The following is an 18,652-nucleotide window of genomic DNA, read 5'->3' as shown; positions in this document are numbered from 1 at the left end:
TCACTCTCTCAAATAAATACATAAACTCTTTTAAAAAATAAAATAATAAAAATAAAAAATAAACAAAACCCAGGATATCACAATTAAACATTGTGTTATATAGAATATTCAAATTTTCACAAATACAATCCAGAATTACTCAATGTATGAAGAAGTAGGATATTCCCAGCCACTCACAAAGGAAGAGAAAATCATCATATACCAGCCCCAACATAAAGCAGATGTTAAAATCATCAAATACTTAATTTTTTAAAAGATTTTATTTATTGGGGCGCCTGGGTGGCTCAGTGGGTTAAGCCTCTGCCTTCGGCTCAGGTCATGATCTCACAGTCCCGGGATCGAGCCCCGCATCAGGCTGTCTGCTCGGGAGGGAGCCTGCTTCCCCATCTTCTCTCTCTGCCTGCTGCTCTGCCTATTTGTGATCTCTGTCAAATATATAAATAAAATCTTTTAAAAAAAATTTTTTAAAGATTTTATTTATTTATTTATTTGACAGAGAGAGTGAGCATGAGCAGGGAGAGCGGCAGGGAGAGAGAAAGAGAGAGACAAACAAAGCCTGACACAGGGCTGATCCCAGGACTCTGAGATCATGACACTTAATGGACTAAGCCACACAGCGCCCTATCAAATATTATAAACCAGATATTATAACTATGCCCAAGAAGTAAGAGCAAACACCTTTGAACTAATGGAAACAAAGAAAACCTCAATAGAAAAATAAAGTTGTTAGAAAAAGAACCACACATGGGAAACCTGAGTGGCTCAGTTGGTTAAGCACCTGCCTTGGCTCAGGTTGTGGTCCTGGGGTTCTGGGATCGAGCCCCGAGTCTGCTCCCTTCTCAGAGGGGTATCAACTTCTCCCTCTCCCTCCGCCCCCCAGCCCCTGCTCATGCTTTCTTTCACCCTCTCCCTCTCTCAAATAAATAAATAAAATCTTAAAAAAAAAAAAAAAAGAAAAGAAAGAAAGAACCACATGGACGTCTTGGAACTGAAATATACAATAACCAAAATTAATAGTTCACTGGATGAGCTAAGTAGCAGAATGGAGATCGAAAAGGAAAGAGGCAGTGAACTTGAGGAGAGAGCAAGAGAAATTATCGGGTCTCTATGCCGGCGCTGTAGCATACTATGCAGAGGTCCAATGCTCCTGTCATCAGAATCCCAGAGAAAGAGAAGAACCGTAGTACAGAAAAAGATGTTTGAAGAAGTGCTGGCGGAAAACTCCCCCAGGGGACAAAAGATAGAAGCCTGCTTCAGGACAGAGATTTTTGTCTGTTTTCCTCACGAGTAGAGCAACACTTGGCACTCAGCATCTGTTGGATAGCTAAGACCCGGTGAGGTGCGGGAGCATCTCCAGCAGATCCGGAGTGGGCACCGGAAAGTTGCCTTTTAACGAGTGAGGCTCTGGTGTTCTGGGAGGTTCGAGAACCAATTCAGCTCTTCCTCCTTCTCCCACCCAATTCCATGCCTGTAGCTTCTAGCATCCCACATACCACCTCCTTCTGGAACACCAGCCAGACGCTCCCTCCTCTGCCTGCCTGGATATACATATGGAACATTATGGTTCTTTCCTGAAGCCCCTAGGGACCCTTTGAAGCCAGAGCGGGTATCTCCAGTGTGTCTCATTCTCTCATTTAACCCTACAATAGGCACAAGTGCTGTTTTCCCATTTCGTGGATGAGCAAAGAAAGGGCTTCAGGAGGTTCAACCATGGGTTTGGGGTCCCCCATGGGTAAGCGGCAGAGAGAGACCACATTCTAGTTTGAGACCACATCACGTGACAAGAGTAAAAACAGGGGTGCCTGGGTAGCTCAGTGGGTTAAGCCTCTGCCTTCAGCTCAGGTCATGATCTCAGGTTCCTGGGATCCAGCCCCGTGTTTGGCTCCCTCTCTCTGCCTGCCTCTCTGCCAACTTGTGATCTCTTTCAAATAAAGAAATAAAATCTTAAAAAAAAAAAAAAGTCAAAACAAACACTGAACACCTGTTACAAGGCTCTGGTCTAAGCACTGCTCACCCGTGACCGCCTTTTCTTCTCCCAGCAACTCTTTGAGATGGGGACTGTTTTCTTCCCATTTTGTAAGTGAGAGGACAGATGTGCTAAAAGTGTGTGTATCTTCCCAGAGTCCCTGATAACGAAGTTCCTCTTTTGATCCCGAATCCTATTGGTTCAGAAATCTGGACATATATTTTTTAAATTCTTGTTTTTCTTTGAATGTCACTATGATGAAGTCAGGTAGAAAAATAAGTCATTCTTGGGACGCCTGGGTGGCTCAGTTGGTTAAGAATCTGCCTTTGGCTCAGGTCATGATCCCAGGGGTCCTAGGATCAAGTCCTACACAGGGCTCCCTGCACAGCGGGAGTCTGCTTCCTCCTCTGCCCCTTCCCCCACCCATGCGCATTCTCTCTGTCTCTCTCTCTCTCTCTCTCTCTCTCTCTCTCTCCCTCTCGCTTTCTCCAATAAATAAACTTTAAAAAATCTTTAAAAAAAGAGGTAGTTCAAAGGACAAAGATCTCAAGGGGCATCTGGGCTGGTCTCAGGGTTGTGAGTTGAAACCCTGCCTTGGGCTTCATGCTGGAAGCAGAGCTTATTTAAAAAGTAAAATAAGTAGGGGCGCCTGGGTGGCTCAGTGGGTTAAAGCCTCTGCCTTTGGCTCAGGTCATGATCTCACGGTCCTGGGATCGAGCCCCACATCGAGCCCCACATCGGGCTCTCTGCTCAGCAGGGAGCCTGCTTCCTCCTCTCTCTGCCTGCCTCTCTGCCTACTTGTGATCTCTGCTTGTCAAATAAATGAATGGAATCCTAAAAAAAAAAAAAAAAAGTAAAATAAGTAGAATAGAGTAGAATAGAATAAGCAGAGGACAAAGATCTGGAAAAAATATCCATCATATTTAATGGGTGTTATCCCAGGGGCAAGGGCAATGAGGAGTTACTGTCCCTTCGAGTATTATTATTATTTTGAATGCTACATGAGGACACCCTAGCAAAGAGATTCCCCCAAAAGCTGACATATAGAAAAGAAAATGTGATGCCCCCCCATCTCGAGCTCCCACCCGCTTCCCCTCTCCACGAACCAGAACTATCTACAGTTTGCTTTCACGTACCCTGTCCCCGTTCTCCCCATGTTTGTGGACACGCCAGTGGTCTCGGACAAAACCATAACTTAAGGTTTTGTTTTCCTGTGTGTATAGACTTCCTCTTTCTAAACCAAACATTTCTTAATGTTTGATTTTTTTTTTTTTTTCCTTTTTGGTACAAGCACACTATACTTTTGTAATCAGAAAGAAGAAAAGGCAGAGTCCTGTTCCAGGGCAGAGAGCCATCCACCATCTTCGAAATTTCCAAATGTAAAAATATCGAAATTTCAAACTGTAAAAAGAGATGAGGTCACGTGGGGTGGCCTAGAGCTCAGGATCTGGTGCAGGTACCTAACATACACTTTCCTGATACTTCGCCTGTGAGCTTTCTGGAACACAGGGTTAATGATTAACGGCGCGTTTCTGCTGCCAGAACACAGGCCACCCTGCCCAGAACTGGAGCAGAGGACTGTCCTCCCACAGGGCCACGCATTAGGAAAAGCAACATAAACAAGGGGATATGATAATAGAAACAGCTATATGCTCCTTGGAAGGCTACTGTTTGCTTTGTATCCTCTAAGTCAGCACAATCCCATAAAATTATAAGACAAACTGCATATGAAATTTTACATTTTCTAGTTGTCGCATGAATGGGGCAAAAAGAAACTGGTGAGGCGCGCCTGGGTGGCTCAGGGGGTTAAGCGTCTGATTTCTACTTAGGTCAGGATCTCAGGGTCCTGGGATCAAGCCCAGCATCTAGCTCTGCACTCCATGGGGCGTCTGCTTCTCCCTTTCCCTCTGCCCCTCCCTTCCCTCCCTATGCTCTCCCTCTCTCTCTGTGTCTCAAATTAAAAAAAGAAAGCAGTGAAATTAATTATGATAATTTTATTTAGCCCAGTGTATCCAAAATATTATCATTTCGACATGTAATAACATAAAAAAGCCAGTGATAGTGATCCAAAGGGGCACGTGCACCTGAATGTTTATAGCAGCAATGTTTACAATAGCCAAACTATGGAAAGAACCTAGATGTCCATCAACAGACAAATGGATAAAGAAGATGTGGTATATATACACAATGGAATACTATGCAGCCGTCAAAAGAAATGAAATCTTGCCATTTGCGACGACGTGGATGGAACTAGAGGGTATCATGCTTAGCGAAATAAGTCAATCGGAGAAAGACAACTATCATGGGATCTCCCTGATATGAGGGAGAGGAGATGCAACATGGGGGGTTAAGGGGGTAGGAGAAGAGTAAATGAAACAAGATGGGATTGGGAGGGAGACAAACCATAAGTGACTCTTAATCTCACAAAACAAACTGAGGGTTGATGGGGGGAGCGGGGTAAGGAGAGGGTGCTGGGGTTATGGACATTGGGGAGGGTATGTGCTATGGTGAGTGCTGTGAAGTGTGTAGACCTGGCGATTCACAGACCTGTACCCCTGGGGATAAAAATATATTATATGTTTATAAAAAATAAAATTTTTAAAAAAATGGAAAAAAAAAAGCCAGTGATGTGTTATTTTACCTAAATTTTCAAAATCCGGGAGCGTTCGACACTGACAGCACATCTGAATTAGGACCTGTCACATTTCAAGAGCTCTAATGCCACATGTGGCCAGTGGCTGGCTTCCCCGTCAGACAGCACAGGTCGACGTGGCTTATCTCTATGAACTCATGGAAACTGCACAACTCTATTCCCATTTCAGAGATGGGAAAACTGAGGCCCAGGAAGTTTAAGCAAGAGTTAGTAACTGACTCAAACCCAGACTGGTTCTGAAGCGTACCCGCCGTGACCTGTACCCTTCCCATCCTCCATTCTAGCTTGACGAGTGGTGTGATCGCAGGCCTGCTTTCGAGTCCCGACGACGTTGCTTAGAAGCGGGGTGCCCTGCGTACTTCGTTTAATCACTCTGAAACTCAGATTTATCATCTGAAAAAGGGACATTGACACGGAAGCCAGAAGGCAGAGGAATGAATGAATGACCCCAAAGCCCCGAGGACACCCCACACAGCGAGCCCTGGATATATTCCAGGTGTTGTAGCCACTGTAATTTTTCCACTTACTGAATTTATTTAAGCAGAGCCCCAAACATGTTACCCAACCTTTGCACATAATGCATTCCTGGAAATGTGTTTGAAGCCGATTTCGCAAAACTCAAACAATAGATTTCTGTGCTGTGAAGAACATTCCGTTTACTAAGGACTAGGCCAACTATGAAACCCCAAGCTACTTTTCATCTCTTAGGTGTCATGCTCCAAGACATATTTCCAGGATTTCATATATATTATTTTTAGAAGTAATTGGGTTTATCTTACGGTGTATTTTTTGGTCCCGCTGACAAAAGTGATGGGTGCTTATTGCGACAAAAAAAAATCAATAATTAGGGGCACCTGGGTGGCTCAGTGGGTTAAAGCCTCTGCCTTCAGCTCAGGTCATGATCCCAGGGTCCTGGGATCAAGCCCCACATGGGGCTCTCTGCTCAGCAGGGAGCCTGTTTCCCTTCTTGCTTCTGCCTGCCTCTCTGCCTACTTGTGACCTCTGTCTGTCAAATAAATAAATAAAATCTTTTTAAAAAAATTCAATTGTTAGAGAAATATGCAGTGCGGAAAGTAAAGGTAGTAATGGAGACCCCAGGCAGAAATACACACAAATGGTTGGTGTGTGCGCCCAAGGAGGGGCTGTCCCACCAAGATGTCAAAGCATCAGAACCCAGAACATGAAAGAAATGGTTCAAATACCATGCAGATTGCTTTCGTAGGTTTTGCCAAGTTGTGCTCCCCAACCGTCCTACCAAGAGATGCCCTCACGGTTTGGAGATTTCCTGCTTCCCCAAACCTCCAACTCTGGGCATTCCCAAGTTTTCTTCATTTGGTTAAATTGAGGGGAAATTGACTAAATTATGAGAGGCACACACATGCTCCGATTGTGTCCACTGCCTCCACAATTAAACCCGTCACCCAGCTTAAGCCTCCAAGGATCCGGCTAAAAGATGGGCTTCTTTCGACCTGAGCTTCCCTTCCCTCCACTAGCCCCCACCACCAGTGGCCTTTAGCTTCCTGTAATGGACCAAACCGCTTCCCACCTCAAGTGCACAGGCTGGGCCTCTTCGACTAGGAAACGCTAATTCACCTTTCAGAGAGAACTAGAGTAAGTTCCCAAACCTGTTTTCCCATTTGGATTAACTTCACCACCTTTGTGGGGGTGCTATGAGGATCATACAAAATACAGAGTTTCAACCACTTGGCACAGTGTTTCACAGTGTTAGGATTTCAGCTCGAGGGGCACCTCCTCCAGGAAGCCCTCCCTGGCCACTATGCCCAGGTCAGGAATCCCATGTGTTATCCTTTTTCATGGACCCCTCAATGACTTTTTTGGGGGGTATATATCATACATTCGATATGAGAAACAAAGGCAGAAGAAAAATAATTAAATGACTTTATTACCTACAACCCATTGACAAGTCCTTGAAACAGGCAAAGTGACCTTCCTCTCGGGACTCAACTGCCTCGTTGTTGAATTTTGCTAAGGGCAAAAGGCAATCTTAGCCCACCCTCCAACCCCCATCCTGAAAGCCTACTATAATAAAAATTCTTTTGGAAGCTTCTTCCTTTATCTCTAAACCCCCCAAGATAGTACATGTTGGCAATCATCGCCCAAGCATATGGCCCACTAATAGATATCTGAGGAGTCTCATGACCAGGGTTTTATTACGCAGTAATAAATGACCTTCTCCCAGCAACAGCTAGCCCCCTCAAGGTCCAGGAAACCTTGCTTCCAAAATTCTTTAGAGACTTAGGCTATCACCAAACCCCTCCCAACTTGAATGTGGATAATGGGCCACTCCTCCTGACCCCAGTACAGCTCCTTCTGCCCATGGGTCCTATCCTCGTGCTTGAATAAAACCACCTTTTTGCACCAAAGACGTATCAAGAGTTCTTTCTTTCTTTTTTTTTTTTAAAGATTTTATTTATTTATTTGTCAGAGAGAGAGAGAGAGTACAAGCAGGCAGAGTGGCAGGCAGAGGCAGAGAGAGAAGCAGGCTCGCCACTGAGCAAGGAGCCTGATGCGGGACTCGATTCCAGGACCCTGGGATCATGACCAGAGCCTAAGGCAGCGGCTCAACCCACTGAGCCACCCAGGCGTCCCTCAAGAATTCTTTCTTAGTCCTCGGCTTCGAATCCTAGCATTCTTTCCTACATCGAATATAATAATTACTTGTGATATCATCTGCTTTGTGCTTCTCTTTACTATTAAGACCATGAGCGAGAGAAGGGCAGAAATGGTACCCAGCTCCACACCCGCCACCAAAGGATGCACTCCACGCCTGTCCATCAAATTAACGGATGTGATGAGGGAGCAGAAGCCTGGCTGAGGACCAAGCACAGGCTGACACTCGCAACCCCCCCTCCCCCATATGTGTGACCTTCCTCCAGGAAACTTCCAACTTACTTAATGCTTTGCTAGAGGGGAAAACGTACTTAGCTTGATAATAGCAAGGCCTCCAGGAGCCTGAGGATCTTCTTTAGCATATGAAGGACCTTTTGGACACCTCCCTTTGTCCTGACCTCCCTCAGCAGCTTGGTATAGAGTCAATTCCTCCTCACAACCCCCATGCCACTCTTTCGGGCCACAGGTCCTGTCCCCGTGGTTAATAAAACTGCCATTTTCACCAAATGTTTCAAGAATTCTTTTGTGGCCATCGGCTCTGGAGTTCACCCCCTCCCCCAAACCTCACCCACATCCCAAAACCACATCAAATGGATAGATAGGTAAGGGTTCAATCTTTGACTCAACTAACCAACATGTCAGAGGCTATTCTTCTTTTTTTAAGATTTATTTATTTGGTGGGGGAAGGGCAGAGGGAGAAGAAGAGGGAGCATGTCAAGCAGACACCCCGCTGGGCGCACTGCCCGCCTTGGGGCTCGATCTTGCAATCCTGAGACCAGGACTGGAGCCGCAGTCAGGACTGGGATGCTTAACCCACTGAGCCACCTCGACGCCCTGGGACTAGTTCTTATCCCTGTTAGCTGCACATCTCTTTTCTCCCTAGCCACACCTTTCCATAAAGACAAAAGATAAAATGCAGTAACACTCCAACCGACTACCGACGCACCTGCAAGCCACACTCCACCAGGCCAAGATGGCCACAAAGTCAGAAAACTGTTGGTGGGTAGGCAGCGCCCCCATGTGATCGCTGGAAATGTTTGCTTCTCTGTCCATCCACGGTGGCCAAAATGCAATACTCTGGTTCTATCTTCTGTTTATCCTTCCGAATCCACTGCTCTGAGAGGCTGACCACGGGGCTGGCTCCCTGGCGCTCCCTACCGTCTGGTGCAGCCAGTGAGAGGCTCCAGCAAGAGATGGGAAGATGGGAGCCGGCAGAAGGAGGGGTCTTGCTTCTCCTCTCCCTGAACACAAGCCGGATCTAGTGACTTGATTTTAACATACAAAAGGTCATGGTGGAAGTGATGCTGTGTGACTTCCAACACTAGTTATAAAAGATGCAACTCCCACCTGGCCTTTCTTCTCTTGTTGGATCCCCTGCTTTAGGGAGGCCAACGGCCAAGCTGGAGGGGGGTGGTACACACAAGCACCCAAGGAGGGAGGAATTGAGCCATCCCACCAACAGCAAGCACCTGCCCATCACATTGAATGAGCCATCTTGGAAGTGGACCCTCCCGCCCCAGTCAAACATCCAGGTGACTGCAGCTCCCGCCAACATCGTGACCAATATTTGCGAGAGACCCTGAGCCAGAAAGTCCAGCAAAACCATTCCTAGATTCCTGATGCGCAAAAAGTCTATGAGACTGTTCGATGCTCAGTGCCCAGAACAGTGCCTGGCACAGAGTAAGAGCTCGATATGATGGCCGTTATTATGAGAATCTAGCAGATCTGGGGGCGCCTGGGTGGCTCAGTCAGTTAGGCATCCAACTCTTGGTTTCCTCTTTAGGACATGATCTCAGGGTTGTGAGATCGAGTCCTGTGTCGGGTTCATATTGGACACGGAACTTGCTTAAGAGTCTCTCTTTCCCCCCTTTCTTGTGCCCCCCCCCCGCCCCCCCCAGGTGTGCTCCACAGGCGCACGCTCTCTCTCTCTCTCACTCTCTGTCTCTCTCTCTCCATCTCTTTTTATTTTTTTTTTAAAGATTTTATTTATTTATTTGTCAGAGAGAGAGAGAGGGAGAGAGAGCAAGCACAGGCAGACAGAATGGCAGGCAGAGGCAGAGGGAGAAGCAGGCTCCCTGATGAGCAAGGAGCCCGATGTGGGACTCGATCCCAGGACGCTGGGATCATGACCTGAGCCGAAGGCAGCTGCTCAACCAACTGAGCCACCCAGGCGTCCCTCTCCATCTCTTTTTAAAAAAGGGATCTAGCAGACCTGGTTCATGTTAGAGCTGGATGGGTCTCCCACCTGTTCCTGCCTGCTTATCACCCACCCTAGCTGCAGCCTCCTTCTCCACTGCATAAGTAGGAATTACATACTATATATTATATATCCTGTATCTATATAACAAGAGATTCCCCTCCACACCTCCCCCCTTCCTTCAGGATAAAATCCCAGGTACTCTATGCAGCCTCCACGCTCTCCTCTCTGCTGGAAATTCCACATTCAGCCACAAAGAATCGTGAACTGTTTCTGTTCGCTAATTGGCTCCAGATGGGGTGCAGAGACCCACAAAGCAAGCTTTGGAGGTCAAGGAGAAAACATTAGAACACCTATATTTTTTAAATCTCCATTTTTGGTGCGTTTGTTAAAGAATATCTTTATGTAATAGAGGCCCCAGGCTGGCTAGGTGGGTGGAGCATGTGACTCCTGCTCTCAGGGTCACGAGTTCAAGCCCCACCTTGGGTGTGGAGCCTACTTTAGGGGGGCGGGGGAGGGCTAGAGGAGAAGATTCTCCACCTTCCAATTTACGGTGCAGATTCCCAGGAACCCCTAGACTACAGGCTGCTGCCGCCAGACTGTTAGAGACCAGTAACCTCTGTTTTTAACAAGCATCTTCTCGGCACACAGTAGGTGGCCCAGTGACGAGTTAGCCTACCCCAGGTGCTACTACGCGCTCTACCCCGGGTCTCGAATCCTGGCAGACACACACAGCCAAGACGTAGCCACTGTATCATCCCCATTTTACAGAGGAGTAAACTGAGGTTCGGAAAGAAGACACGGCCGCGTTTAAGAGACTCAGAGCGAGCACGGGGCCCAGGTCCTCCATTCCTGAGGGAGGGGAGGAGAGCGAGCGATGAAGTGGGGGGCCGCGAGCTGAGGGGGCACTGAGATTCGCGGCGGCCTTCCGATGCGGCCCCGCCCCCACGAGGGACGTGAAGACGCGGACCCCGCGCAGCGTGGGGACATGTGACCGATTGCAGAGGCCGCGCCGCCTCCACCGCCCGAGGTCCGCGCGCTCCGCCGTAGGGTGCAGACCCCTGGCGCCCGCCCGGGTCTGGGGCGCAAGAGCAGAGGCGGAGCCGGGGCGGAGCCAGAGCGCCCCGTCTACCCCGTCACCCGCAGTAATCGAAAGCGAAAGAGGGGGCCAGGGAGGAAGGGCGGGGACGCCCGGAGGCCCCGCCCCCTGCCCTGCGCGGCTGCTGGACCCGCGGGCGCGCCCAGGTAGGGGGCTCCGAGAGCGCAGTGCGGACGCTCGCGGGAAACTGCGCCGCCGCCACCATGTCTCAAGAAGGTGTGGAGGTAGGAGATGGCTACGGCTGGGCCAGGGGGCTCGCGAGAGGCGCCGAGGAGGGGCCGGGGGCGCGGAGGGGCTTCGCAGTTTCTGGGGACTCCATCCGAAGCCCAGACCTACCGCCTGGTTGGCACTCGTCCCCGCCTCCCCCGGAAAGGAGAATGACCGCCACTTCCCCCGGGTGAGATGAGGCCTCCTCAAGGAAAAGCGGGGGCTGCAGGGTCAAGGGTCAGAGGCCAGCGGTTACCTGGCCAGCCTCCTCCCTTATCCTGGGACGCTGGCACCAGTCCGCTCCCTCCCCCAGTGCCCTGTGGGGACTTTGGCTTTTTCCAGGAAATGCCGTAGAGGGATGGCGGGGGTGGAGGGGGGGAGACCAAAACCAAGGGTCAAGTTCAGGCTGGAAGAAGGATGCCTAGAGATGGAGGGGGGTCAGTCGCTCCTCTCCTTACGCGATCGGAACCCCCCTTTGCCCCCCCAAGCTGGAGAAAAGCGTCCGGCGCCTCCGGGAGAAGTTTCATGGGAAGGTATCCTCCAGGAAGGCGGGGACTCTGATGAGGAGATTTGCCAGCGACCACACGGGAGTGGGGCGCTCCATCGTGTACGGTGAGCGGGTTGGGGTCCGGGACCTGGTAGGGGTTGGGAGCCGGGAGCGCGCAAAAGAGGTGTGATCTGGTTTAAGGGTAGGAAGAGGCGCTGAAATGATCTGAGAAGGGTCTGTACTGGGCCCCTGGGGGACCCTGAAACTCCCACAAGATCCTTCAAGGACCTTTTACTTACACTTACTCTTGCCACCAGGGGTAAAGCAGCAAGATGGACAGGAACTGAGTAATGACCTGGATGCCCAGGTAAACTGCCCCCCCCATCAAAGGATGGGGTATCTGAGGAGGGGGAACTGAAGGAACCTGGCATATCCATGATGAGCCCCTTCTGTGCACCACCAGTCCCCAATTCATGATCCACATAGACTTACCTTTCCAGCCACAGGTCCAACCAGGGAGTGGGCAAACTAGGCGCTCATTACATTGTGATGGCATTGAGTGGGAGAGAGAGACGAAACTAGGCAGTGAAGCAAATCAGGATTAGTGTCATTGTAGAGGACCCTGGAGGTCAGAAAAGGCTTTCTGGAAGGGGTGTGAGGAATAGTGGTCCTGGAAAGTGGGGTAGTTGGAAAGGGTCTTCCTGGAATGAGTAACAGGCGGACAGGCTAGGATAAACAGAAATGGGGGAGGAGAGAGGGGCAGGGGACCCCATGTGATGAATGAATGAATGAATGAAAGGCTTTGAGGCACAGGTGCAGTGTGGCTCCTTTACCCCTTAAATGATTTTGGTGGCCAGAGCACTGTGGATCTCACCTGCCTGAAAACACCCCCCTAGTTGTTAGAGTGTAATAAGGTACATATTGTATTCTTTACATTTGCTCATGTAAAGGGTATGATAAAAAATAATGAGAGGGGCACCTGGCTGGCTCAGTGCGGGCGAGGGGAGTATACGGACTCTTTCTCAGGGTCATGAGTTCAAGCCCCACATTGGGCATGAAGCCTACTTCAAATAAAGAAAAATGATAATAGGAAAGTGAGCGCTCCCCCTGCAGTAGGGTTTTCTTGAATTTCATCCCCATACTGATCCACTGAGACGGTCCCGTTATCACGTCCGTGCTGCAGACGACAGAACCGAGACGGAGAGTGATGGAGTCACTTGCCGGGTTCACACAGCAAGCAGGTGGCGTTGGGGTGTCAGCCATGGCGCTCTGAGATGCCCCTCATTAGTGGTTTGGCTCCACTCCCACAGCTGGAAACGTTGGAGTCAGGATTGGAACCTGCATCTCTGAATCCAGAGCCCAAGCACTTAGCCTAGAGCCGCATGGACTCAAAAAGGCGACGGGTCACAGCGCCACCAAGTGTGGAGCATGGGGTCGGGGCCTGCTGGGCCATGCGCACTCAGGGTGATCTCAGGCAACCCCTCTCCCAGCTTAGAGCCTCTGTTTCTTTATCCTAGCAGTGGGGGTGGTAGGTGCATCCCCACTCAAGGTGACTATGAGGATAACTGAGTTCATGCACCTGACCTTCTCTAAGCTCCTCCCGAGTTAGGGACTCCCTACTCATATGGGGCCAGAACCTGGCCGCTCTGCCCCAACAAATAATAGTAAAAAGAGGTCCAAGCTGCGTCCCCATTTTCTGCCCCTGATGTCTCCACCCAGGACCCACCGGAGGACATGAAGCAGGACCAGGACATCCAGGTGAGTCCAGGGTATGGGACAGCAGTAGGTAGAGTAGAGGAGGACATCCACAGGCGGGGAGAGTGGAGGGCATCCGTGGATGAGGAGAGGGAAGAGGGAAGAGGGCTGATGTGTGTTTAGGTTCACAGTGAGGCGTGACCTCCCTTTTGTCCCCATCCTGCAGGCCGTGGCGACCTCCCTCCTGCCCCTGACAGAAGCCAACCTCCGCATGTTCCAGCGAGCCCAGGAAGACCTCATTCCCGCCGTGGATCGGCAGTTCGCCTGCTCCTCCTGTGATCACGTTTGGTGGCGGCGCGTACCGCAGCGGAAGGAGGTAATGACCCAATCCCCCTTCTCGGTACCCATACTTCTGACTTGAGAGTATCAACCCCAAGAGCCCAATCCCTCACCCACAATCTCGGAGCTCGGTCTCCATCTCAGACCCCATCCCTCCGGCCCTCCAGCTCCACCCCTACCTCAGAGCCCCACCTCTGGCTCCACAGTTTTGACAGCTGCCACCGAAATCAAACCTGACCCCAAAACCACAATCCCAGGTCTGGATTTGGAACCGCTGATCAGTGGTGTGCTTCTGGTAAATGCTTAGTAGCCCAGCTAGTGCAGGGAGGTGGGGGGAGAACCCCAGATTTGTAGCATTTGTCAGTTTCCATGGGGTACCTATTCCCACTGCCAGTATCAAGTTCCAGGGGCGCCCCTCTGACAAGAGCCTGCTCCCCACTCTACATGCCCAGGTGTCCCGGTGCAGGAAGTGTCGAAAGCGCTATGAGCCGGTGCCCTGTGACAAGATGTGGGGTGTGGCTGAGTTCCACTGCCCGAGGTGTCGGCACAACTTCCGGTGAGGGTGCTGATCCCCACCCAAGCCCCACCCCCACCCCACCCCACCCCCAGCCCTGCCCTGGTCCCACCCTGCCCCCGGCCTTACCTTTGGACCCTCATGACCCTGCCCCGCCCCCAGGGGCTGGGCACAGATGGGGTCCTCATCCCCCTGCTATGGGTGCGGCTTCCCCGTGTATCCAACACGGATCCTCCCTCCGCGCTGGGACCGGGACACGGATCGCCGCAGCACCCACACCCACTCCTGCTCGGCTGCCGATTGCTACAACCGGCGAGGTGAGGGCCCTGCATGTCCCCCATGACCTCCCTCCACTCAGGGCAGCCTACTTGACCTTGACTCCGGGGACATCCACCTCTGGGGCCTTAGTACCAAGGTGCCTGCCTGCTTCTTCCACGTGCCTCCTAAGGCCTCCGTCCCCAGAGCCACTTAGCGCGTCCCATGGCATCGGCCCCTCCTTTCACATCTTCCGTGGCCTCCCAACACCAGGCCACCCAAGACCATGATCCTAATAGCCGTCAGCCATGTTCTGTGGTCTTGGCCCTGAGGCTTGGTGGTTTCACCATGTTCATGACCTCAGCCTCTGCCCTGGTGGTCTGTGTTCTTGGTTCCTGTTTTGTGTCCTGTAGTCTCAGGTGATGCCCATGTCCCTGGGTCTGTTGTGGCTTCAATACCTATAACTTGCATTTCTGAGTTTCCTGTGGCTCTGGCCCAGGTCCCTCCCCTCTCCTGAGCGCCCCATGGCTACAGTCCCTTTGCCCCCAGACTCTTGGGTGGCCTCAGGCTCCACGGTCTCAGAACCTCTCCCTCCCCAGAGCCCCACATGCCTGGGACGTCCTGCGCACACCCCAAGAGCCGGAAGCAGAACCACCTACCCAAAGTCCTGCACCCCAGCAACCCCCACATCAGCAGTGGCTCCACGGTGGCCACCTGCCTGAGCCAGGGGGGCCTCCTAGAAGACCTGGACAACCTCATCCTGGAGGACCTAAAGGAGGAGCTGGAAGAAGATGACGATGATGAGGAGGAGGGTGGGCCCAGGGAGTGACCCAGACAAGGGGCAGATGCAAGCCAGACACACTCTGTGGAGATTTTGTGTTGTTATAAAATATGAGCTCAAACTGAGATCGAAACGCCCTCGGGGAGCCATTTGGGTCTGAGAGATGGGCAGGGGGATTCCTGGGTCCCGTTTTCAGGGCCGGGGAGCAAATCCACACCAGGATGGGCTATGGGATGTGGCCCACGCCATGTCACAAAGCAAGTGAGGCCAGAACAACGTGGGCTCCTGCTGACAAATGTTCCCTGGGACCCAGGGGATGGATGGACAGATGGTCACAGCCTCAGGGGCCGGATCAGCATGGCAGCCTTCTTGAGAGAGTAAGCCCCGCCACGAAACTCAGCCCAGTAGACACCATCTTGGTAGCGGCTGCGGTAATGGCCACCGCGGTGCCACACGCCATTGAGGTTCGAGTGGGCACAGGCGTGGTACCACCAGCCTCCCCGCTGGTACAGGGCACAGTTACCTGAGAAGAGAGAAACCGCATATCCTGTCACCAAAATAAAAGCTTCTTCCACTACCTCACTAGTGCAAGGCTTTCGTCAGGCGTCCCCTGGCCTTCCTCACTCTTACTGAACACAACCCTGAGGTCCTCTCTCTCCTCCCCAAAGTAAGAACCCTGGCCCCCATTTTCTTTTTTAGAGTAATATCTTTAATTCCTTCCCTGTCACCCTACCAAAGTACAAGTTACACCTTTTCCACCCTTTTCTGGAAACCAGGAGCTCTACCTTTTGGGGGGGGGGGATCACCTACTTCCTTTCTAGAGTAAGATTTTTAGCTCTCAGTCCCTGCCTTTCACCAGAACAGGAATCTTGACTCTATTAGGAAAGAATTTGCCTCATCAAAGAAGGAATCTAGGCTTTCCATCCCCTCACCAGAATAAAAGTGCTCTCTGTTCTCTTGCTTACCCTGATCCTTATCAGAGGGAAGTTTCAGCCCACTTTTCATTCATTTCCTCCCTAGGAGTCCCACCTCCCTTCCCCACTCCCCACCAGAATAAGAGCGCTCCTTACCAGAATAGGAGTCTCGGTCCCTATCCACGGTGCTGAAAGGCTTGTCATTGTGCCAGGAAAGAGAGTCTCCAGCATCTCCATAGTACTGGCCAAGCCGAAGGCGATAGTGGTCACTCTCAGGCTCCAAGGAGAAACCATCATAATGGGCTCGTGCCCCACGCCCTCCCCAGTCCTCCAGGAGCACCAGCAACTCATGGTCCCCACGGCTGGTCAGCTGATGCACAGGTTCCAGGCCCAGCCAGTATTCCCCATCAGGCTGCCCAAAGCCCACCTGGCAGGACAGGGAAGTCAGAAGGTCAGAAACAGGTCCCCCACCCTCTGCCCAGCCCTCCCCCTACCTGCCTGCGTCCACCTTGTAGTGCTGCCAGGTGGTGAAGAAATTGACAGAGCCGTCTTGCCGCCTTTGGATCACCGTCCAGCCTCCACCCTCCAGCTGTTGCTCACACCACACTGATACTACATGCCGGCCCAGTCGCAGCTCATACACACCACTCTGCCTGTGGCCCGCCTGGTGGGCCTCTGCACAATCCTGCCACGGACCTGTGGGTACAGAGATGGGGGAAGGCAGAGCCCAGACTAACCAACCCCTTATTGAGATGAGTCCTGATTCTCACCTCATCCCCTCACCAGAATAGCAGTCTTGCCTCTCCCACTCCCTGACCAAAATAAAAGCCCTAATATCCATTTCCTTACCTGAGTTAAAACTCTAATTCATTCTTTTCTCACTACAGCAAATACGGAGCCTGGGGTACTTAAATCCTGGTTCTACAGTCTCATCAGAATAGAAATCCTGAACATGACACTCAGAACTAGCTTAAATGTTCACCAATAGGCAGTCCTAAATTCCCTGTCCTCTCATCAAAGGAAGAGTACCTCCTTCCCTGTTCTCATACCACAGTAAGAATTTTGGTCTTTGTCAGAATGAGAGTCATAGCTCCTTGTTCCATCACCAGAATAAAAGCATCATTTCCTCTGGTCTCCTTACCATGAGAGAAATCGGCCATTAAAATTCTGGCTCCTATTTCCCTCTATCCACTGCACTGGAATCCCCTAGCTCCTCACACCCTCAACAGCCCTGCCCTCATCTTACCTGTTGGCTTGGTGGGGACAGCAGGGTGCCCTGCGGGCATGGGAGAGGCCAAGGGGCCCTGCTGTCTCAGGGTCTGGTCTCTCTGGGGCTCTGGAGCTGGGTCTAGCCTTCTGCTGGTGTCGTTAGTGCCACCCACCAGACTGACAGGAACCACAGGCGCCAGGGGTGGTGGCAGGACCTGGGATGACCAAGAGACTCAGATGTGACCGCAGTAGCCTTCAGTTGAAAAGATACTGGGGCCCTAAATCCCCCAACACCCAGATAGGTGGGAGATCAGGCAGGGCCATGTCCTAGCCCTAGAAATGATACTCCCCAAAGCCTAACTCTAGCTTTCAAGAGCACAGCTGGGCCTAAATTCACAGCTGAACTGATCTGTGCCTCTGACGCTCCTTTTCTGCAAAGTAGAGATAATGAGTTGAGTACCTCCAATAATAAGTATTAACTTGGAATCCTCCCAACAGCCCTGTAAGGTGTGGGTTGTCACAGAGCAACAATCTTACTCAAAATTGGGACCAGCCATGTTCCAGAATTAAGGATAATATGGCAGCATTTAGAAAGAGTAACATAGGACAGACATCTAATAGCATAACACCTCCATAACATGGGTCTTTAGTCTTTACATAATAATATGCTTGATTACAGACTCTACGAATATTTATATTAAGTGGATAAATAATGATTTTAAGTGGCCACAGTCGCGTTCTGACCCAAATGAGCTGTGGGAGGTGAGGTCGGAATCCGGTTTGGGGAGCTTTTCGGATTTCAAAACTGCGGATCAGAGATCGCGCGTGGGGTCGCAGGAGCCCCGTCTTAAAAATGTTGCACACAGGAAGCGGCTACGACTCCTGGCGAGCTTAGAGGTTACCTGCTGCTGCCCGCCCGTGCCCCCCGGGCACAGGCGCTCCAGGCGGGCGATGAGGCCACTCTGCTGGGTGACCAGCTGCGCCAGCTCCCGGAACTTGACATCCAGCTGATGGAAGCGGGCTGCGGCGCGCTGCGCCTCTGCTGACACGTTGAGCACGCGCTCCCCAAGCAGCGCCAGCACCGCAGCGGGCTCGGGCCCCGGGCCTGGCCCCGCCCCCGGGCCCGCCTCGTGCTGCAGCTGCGCGCGCAACTGGCCCAGGCGCGCGCTCAGGCCGCGGCTCTCTTTGCGGAGCGCGCGCACCTCTCCCGCCACGGCGCCGTCGGCCGCGGCCAGTCGCTGAAGTTCGCGCAGCAGTTCCTCGTGGCGGCCCACGCGCATGCGCAGCGCCGCTACCTCGCTGGCGTTCACGGCCTCCGCGGCCGGGCGCGCGGCAGACGGCCCGCTCCAGCACACGGCGCCCGTGAACTTCTGCTGCGGCAGCACGAAGGTGTAGGTGCAGCGCGGGGCGCCTGCCCGCGCCCACGTCGCATCCAGCAGGAGCAGCAGCTGCAGCGTGCGCAGCGGAGGCGCCCACATGGCAGACCTGCAGGCAGAGGACGAACGGGAAGGAGGGCAGCCCCCCGAGCCTAGCTTGGGCCCCCAGCTCTCTGGCTGGGCCGAACCTGCTTTGCTCCAGGTCCACGCAGGCTCGCCTCCCCGCCGAGCCCCTCCGCACCGCCCCCCCCCCGCCACCTGGCTGGAAATGCCCAAATGGGATCCCACCCCGGCCACTCCATTGAGTTCCAGGCGCCCTGTGGGACATC

The 18,652-nt window shown here is 52.0% G+C and overlaps 2 protein-coding genes across 3 annotated transcripts; one reads left to right on the top strand and one right to left on the bottom strand.

The window, feature by feature from the left end:
- The first annotated feature begins 10,658 nt into the window (after nt 1-10,658).
- LOC111162559 (chromosome unknown C19orf66 homolog) lies at nt 10,659-14,949 on the top strand. 2 transcript variants are annotated; one of them, XM_022527052.1, is made up of 8 exons: nt 10,659-10,770; nt 11,242-11,365; nt 11,558-11,607; nt 12,960-12,998; nt 13,162-13,311; nt 13,727-13,830; nt 13,951-14,105; nt 14,643-14,949. In XM_022527052.1, exons 1-8 carry the CDS (start codon nt 10,750-10,752, stop codon nt 14,870-14,872), a joined length of 873 nt encoding a protein of 290 aa, XP_022382760.1. In that variant the 5' UTR covers nt 10,659-10,749; the 3' UTR covers nt 14,873-14,949. The 2 variants fall into 2 exon arrangements, with proteins under 2 accessions (XP_022382760.1, XP_022382761.1); XM_022527053.1 differs by having other exon boundaries at nt 14,059-14,105; nt 14,643-14,877.
- Nucleotides 14,950-15,137: 188 nt separating this feature from the next.
- On the bottom strand, nt 15,138-18,432 carry LOC111162558 (angiopoietin like 6). The gene is made up of 5 exons (XM_022527051.1): nt 17,850-18,432; nt 16,985-17,162; nt 16,247-16,434; nt 15,895-16,165; nt 15,138-15,347 (listed from the first exon to the last, which is right to left on the bottom strand). Exons 1-5 carry the CDS (start codon nt 18,423-18,425, stop codon nt 15,157-15,159), a joined length of 1,404 nt encoding a protein of 467 aa, XP_022382759.1. The 5' UTR covers nt 18,426-18,432; the 3' UTR covers nt 15,138-15,156.
- Between the last annotated feature and the right edge of the window lie 220 nt (nt 18,433-18,652).

Source organism: Enhydra lutris, unplaced genomic scaffold (genome assembly GCF_002288905.1).
Source record: "Enhydra lutris kenyoni isolate GAN:26980312 unplaced genomic scaffold, ASM228890v2 scaffoldscaffold92, whole genome shotgun sequence".
In the NCBI taxonomy this organism is placed as follows: domain Eukaryota; kingdom Metazoa; phylum Chordata; class Mammalia; order Carnivora; family Mustelidae; genus Enhydra; species Enhydra lutris.
The sequence above is the reverse complement of the archived record's forward strand: the minus strand, read 5'-3'. Positions and strand labels throughout refer to the sequence as shown.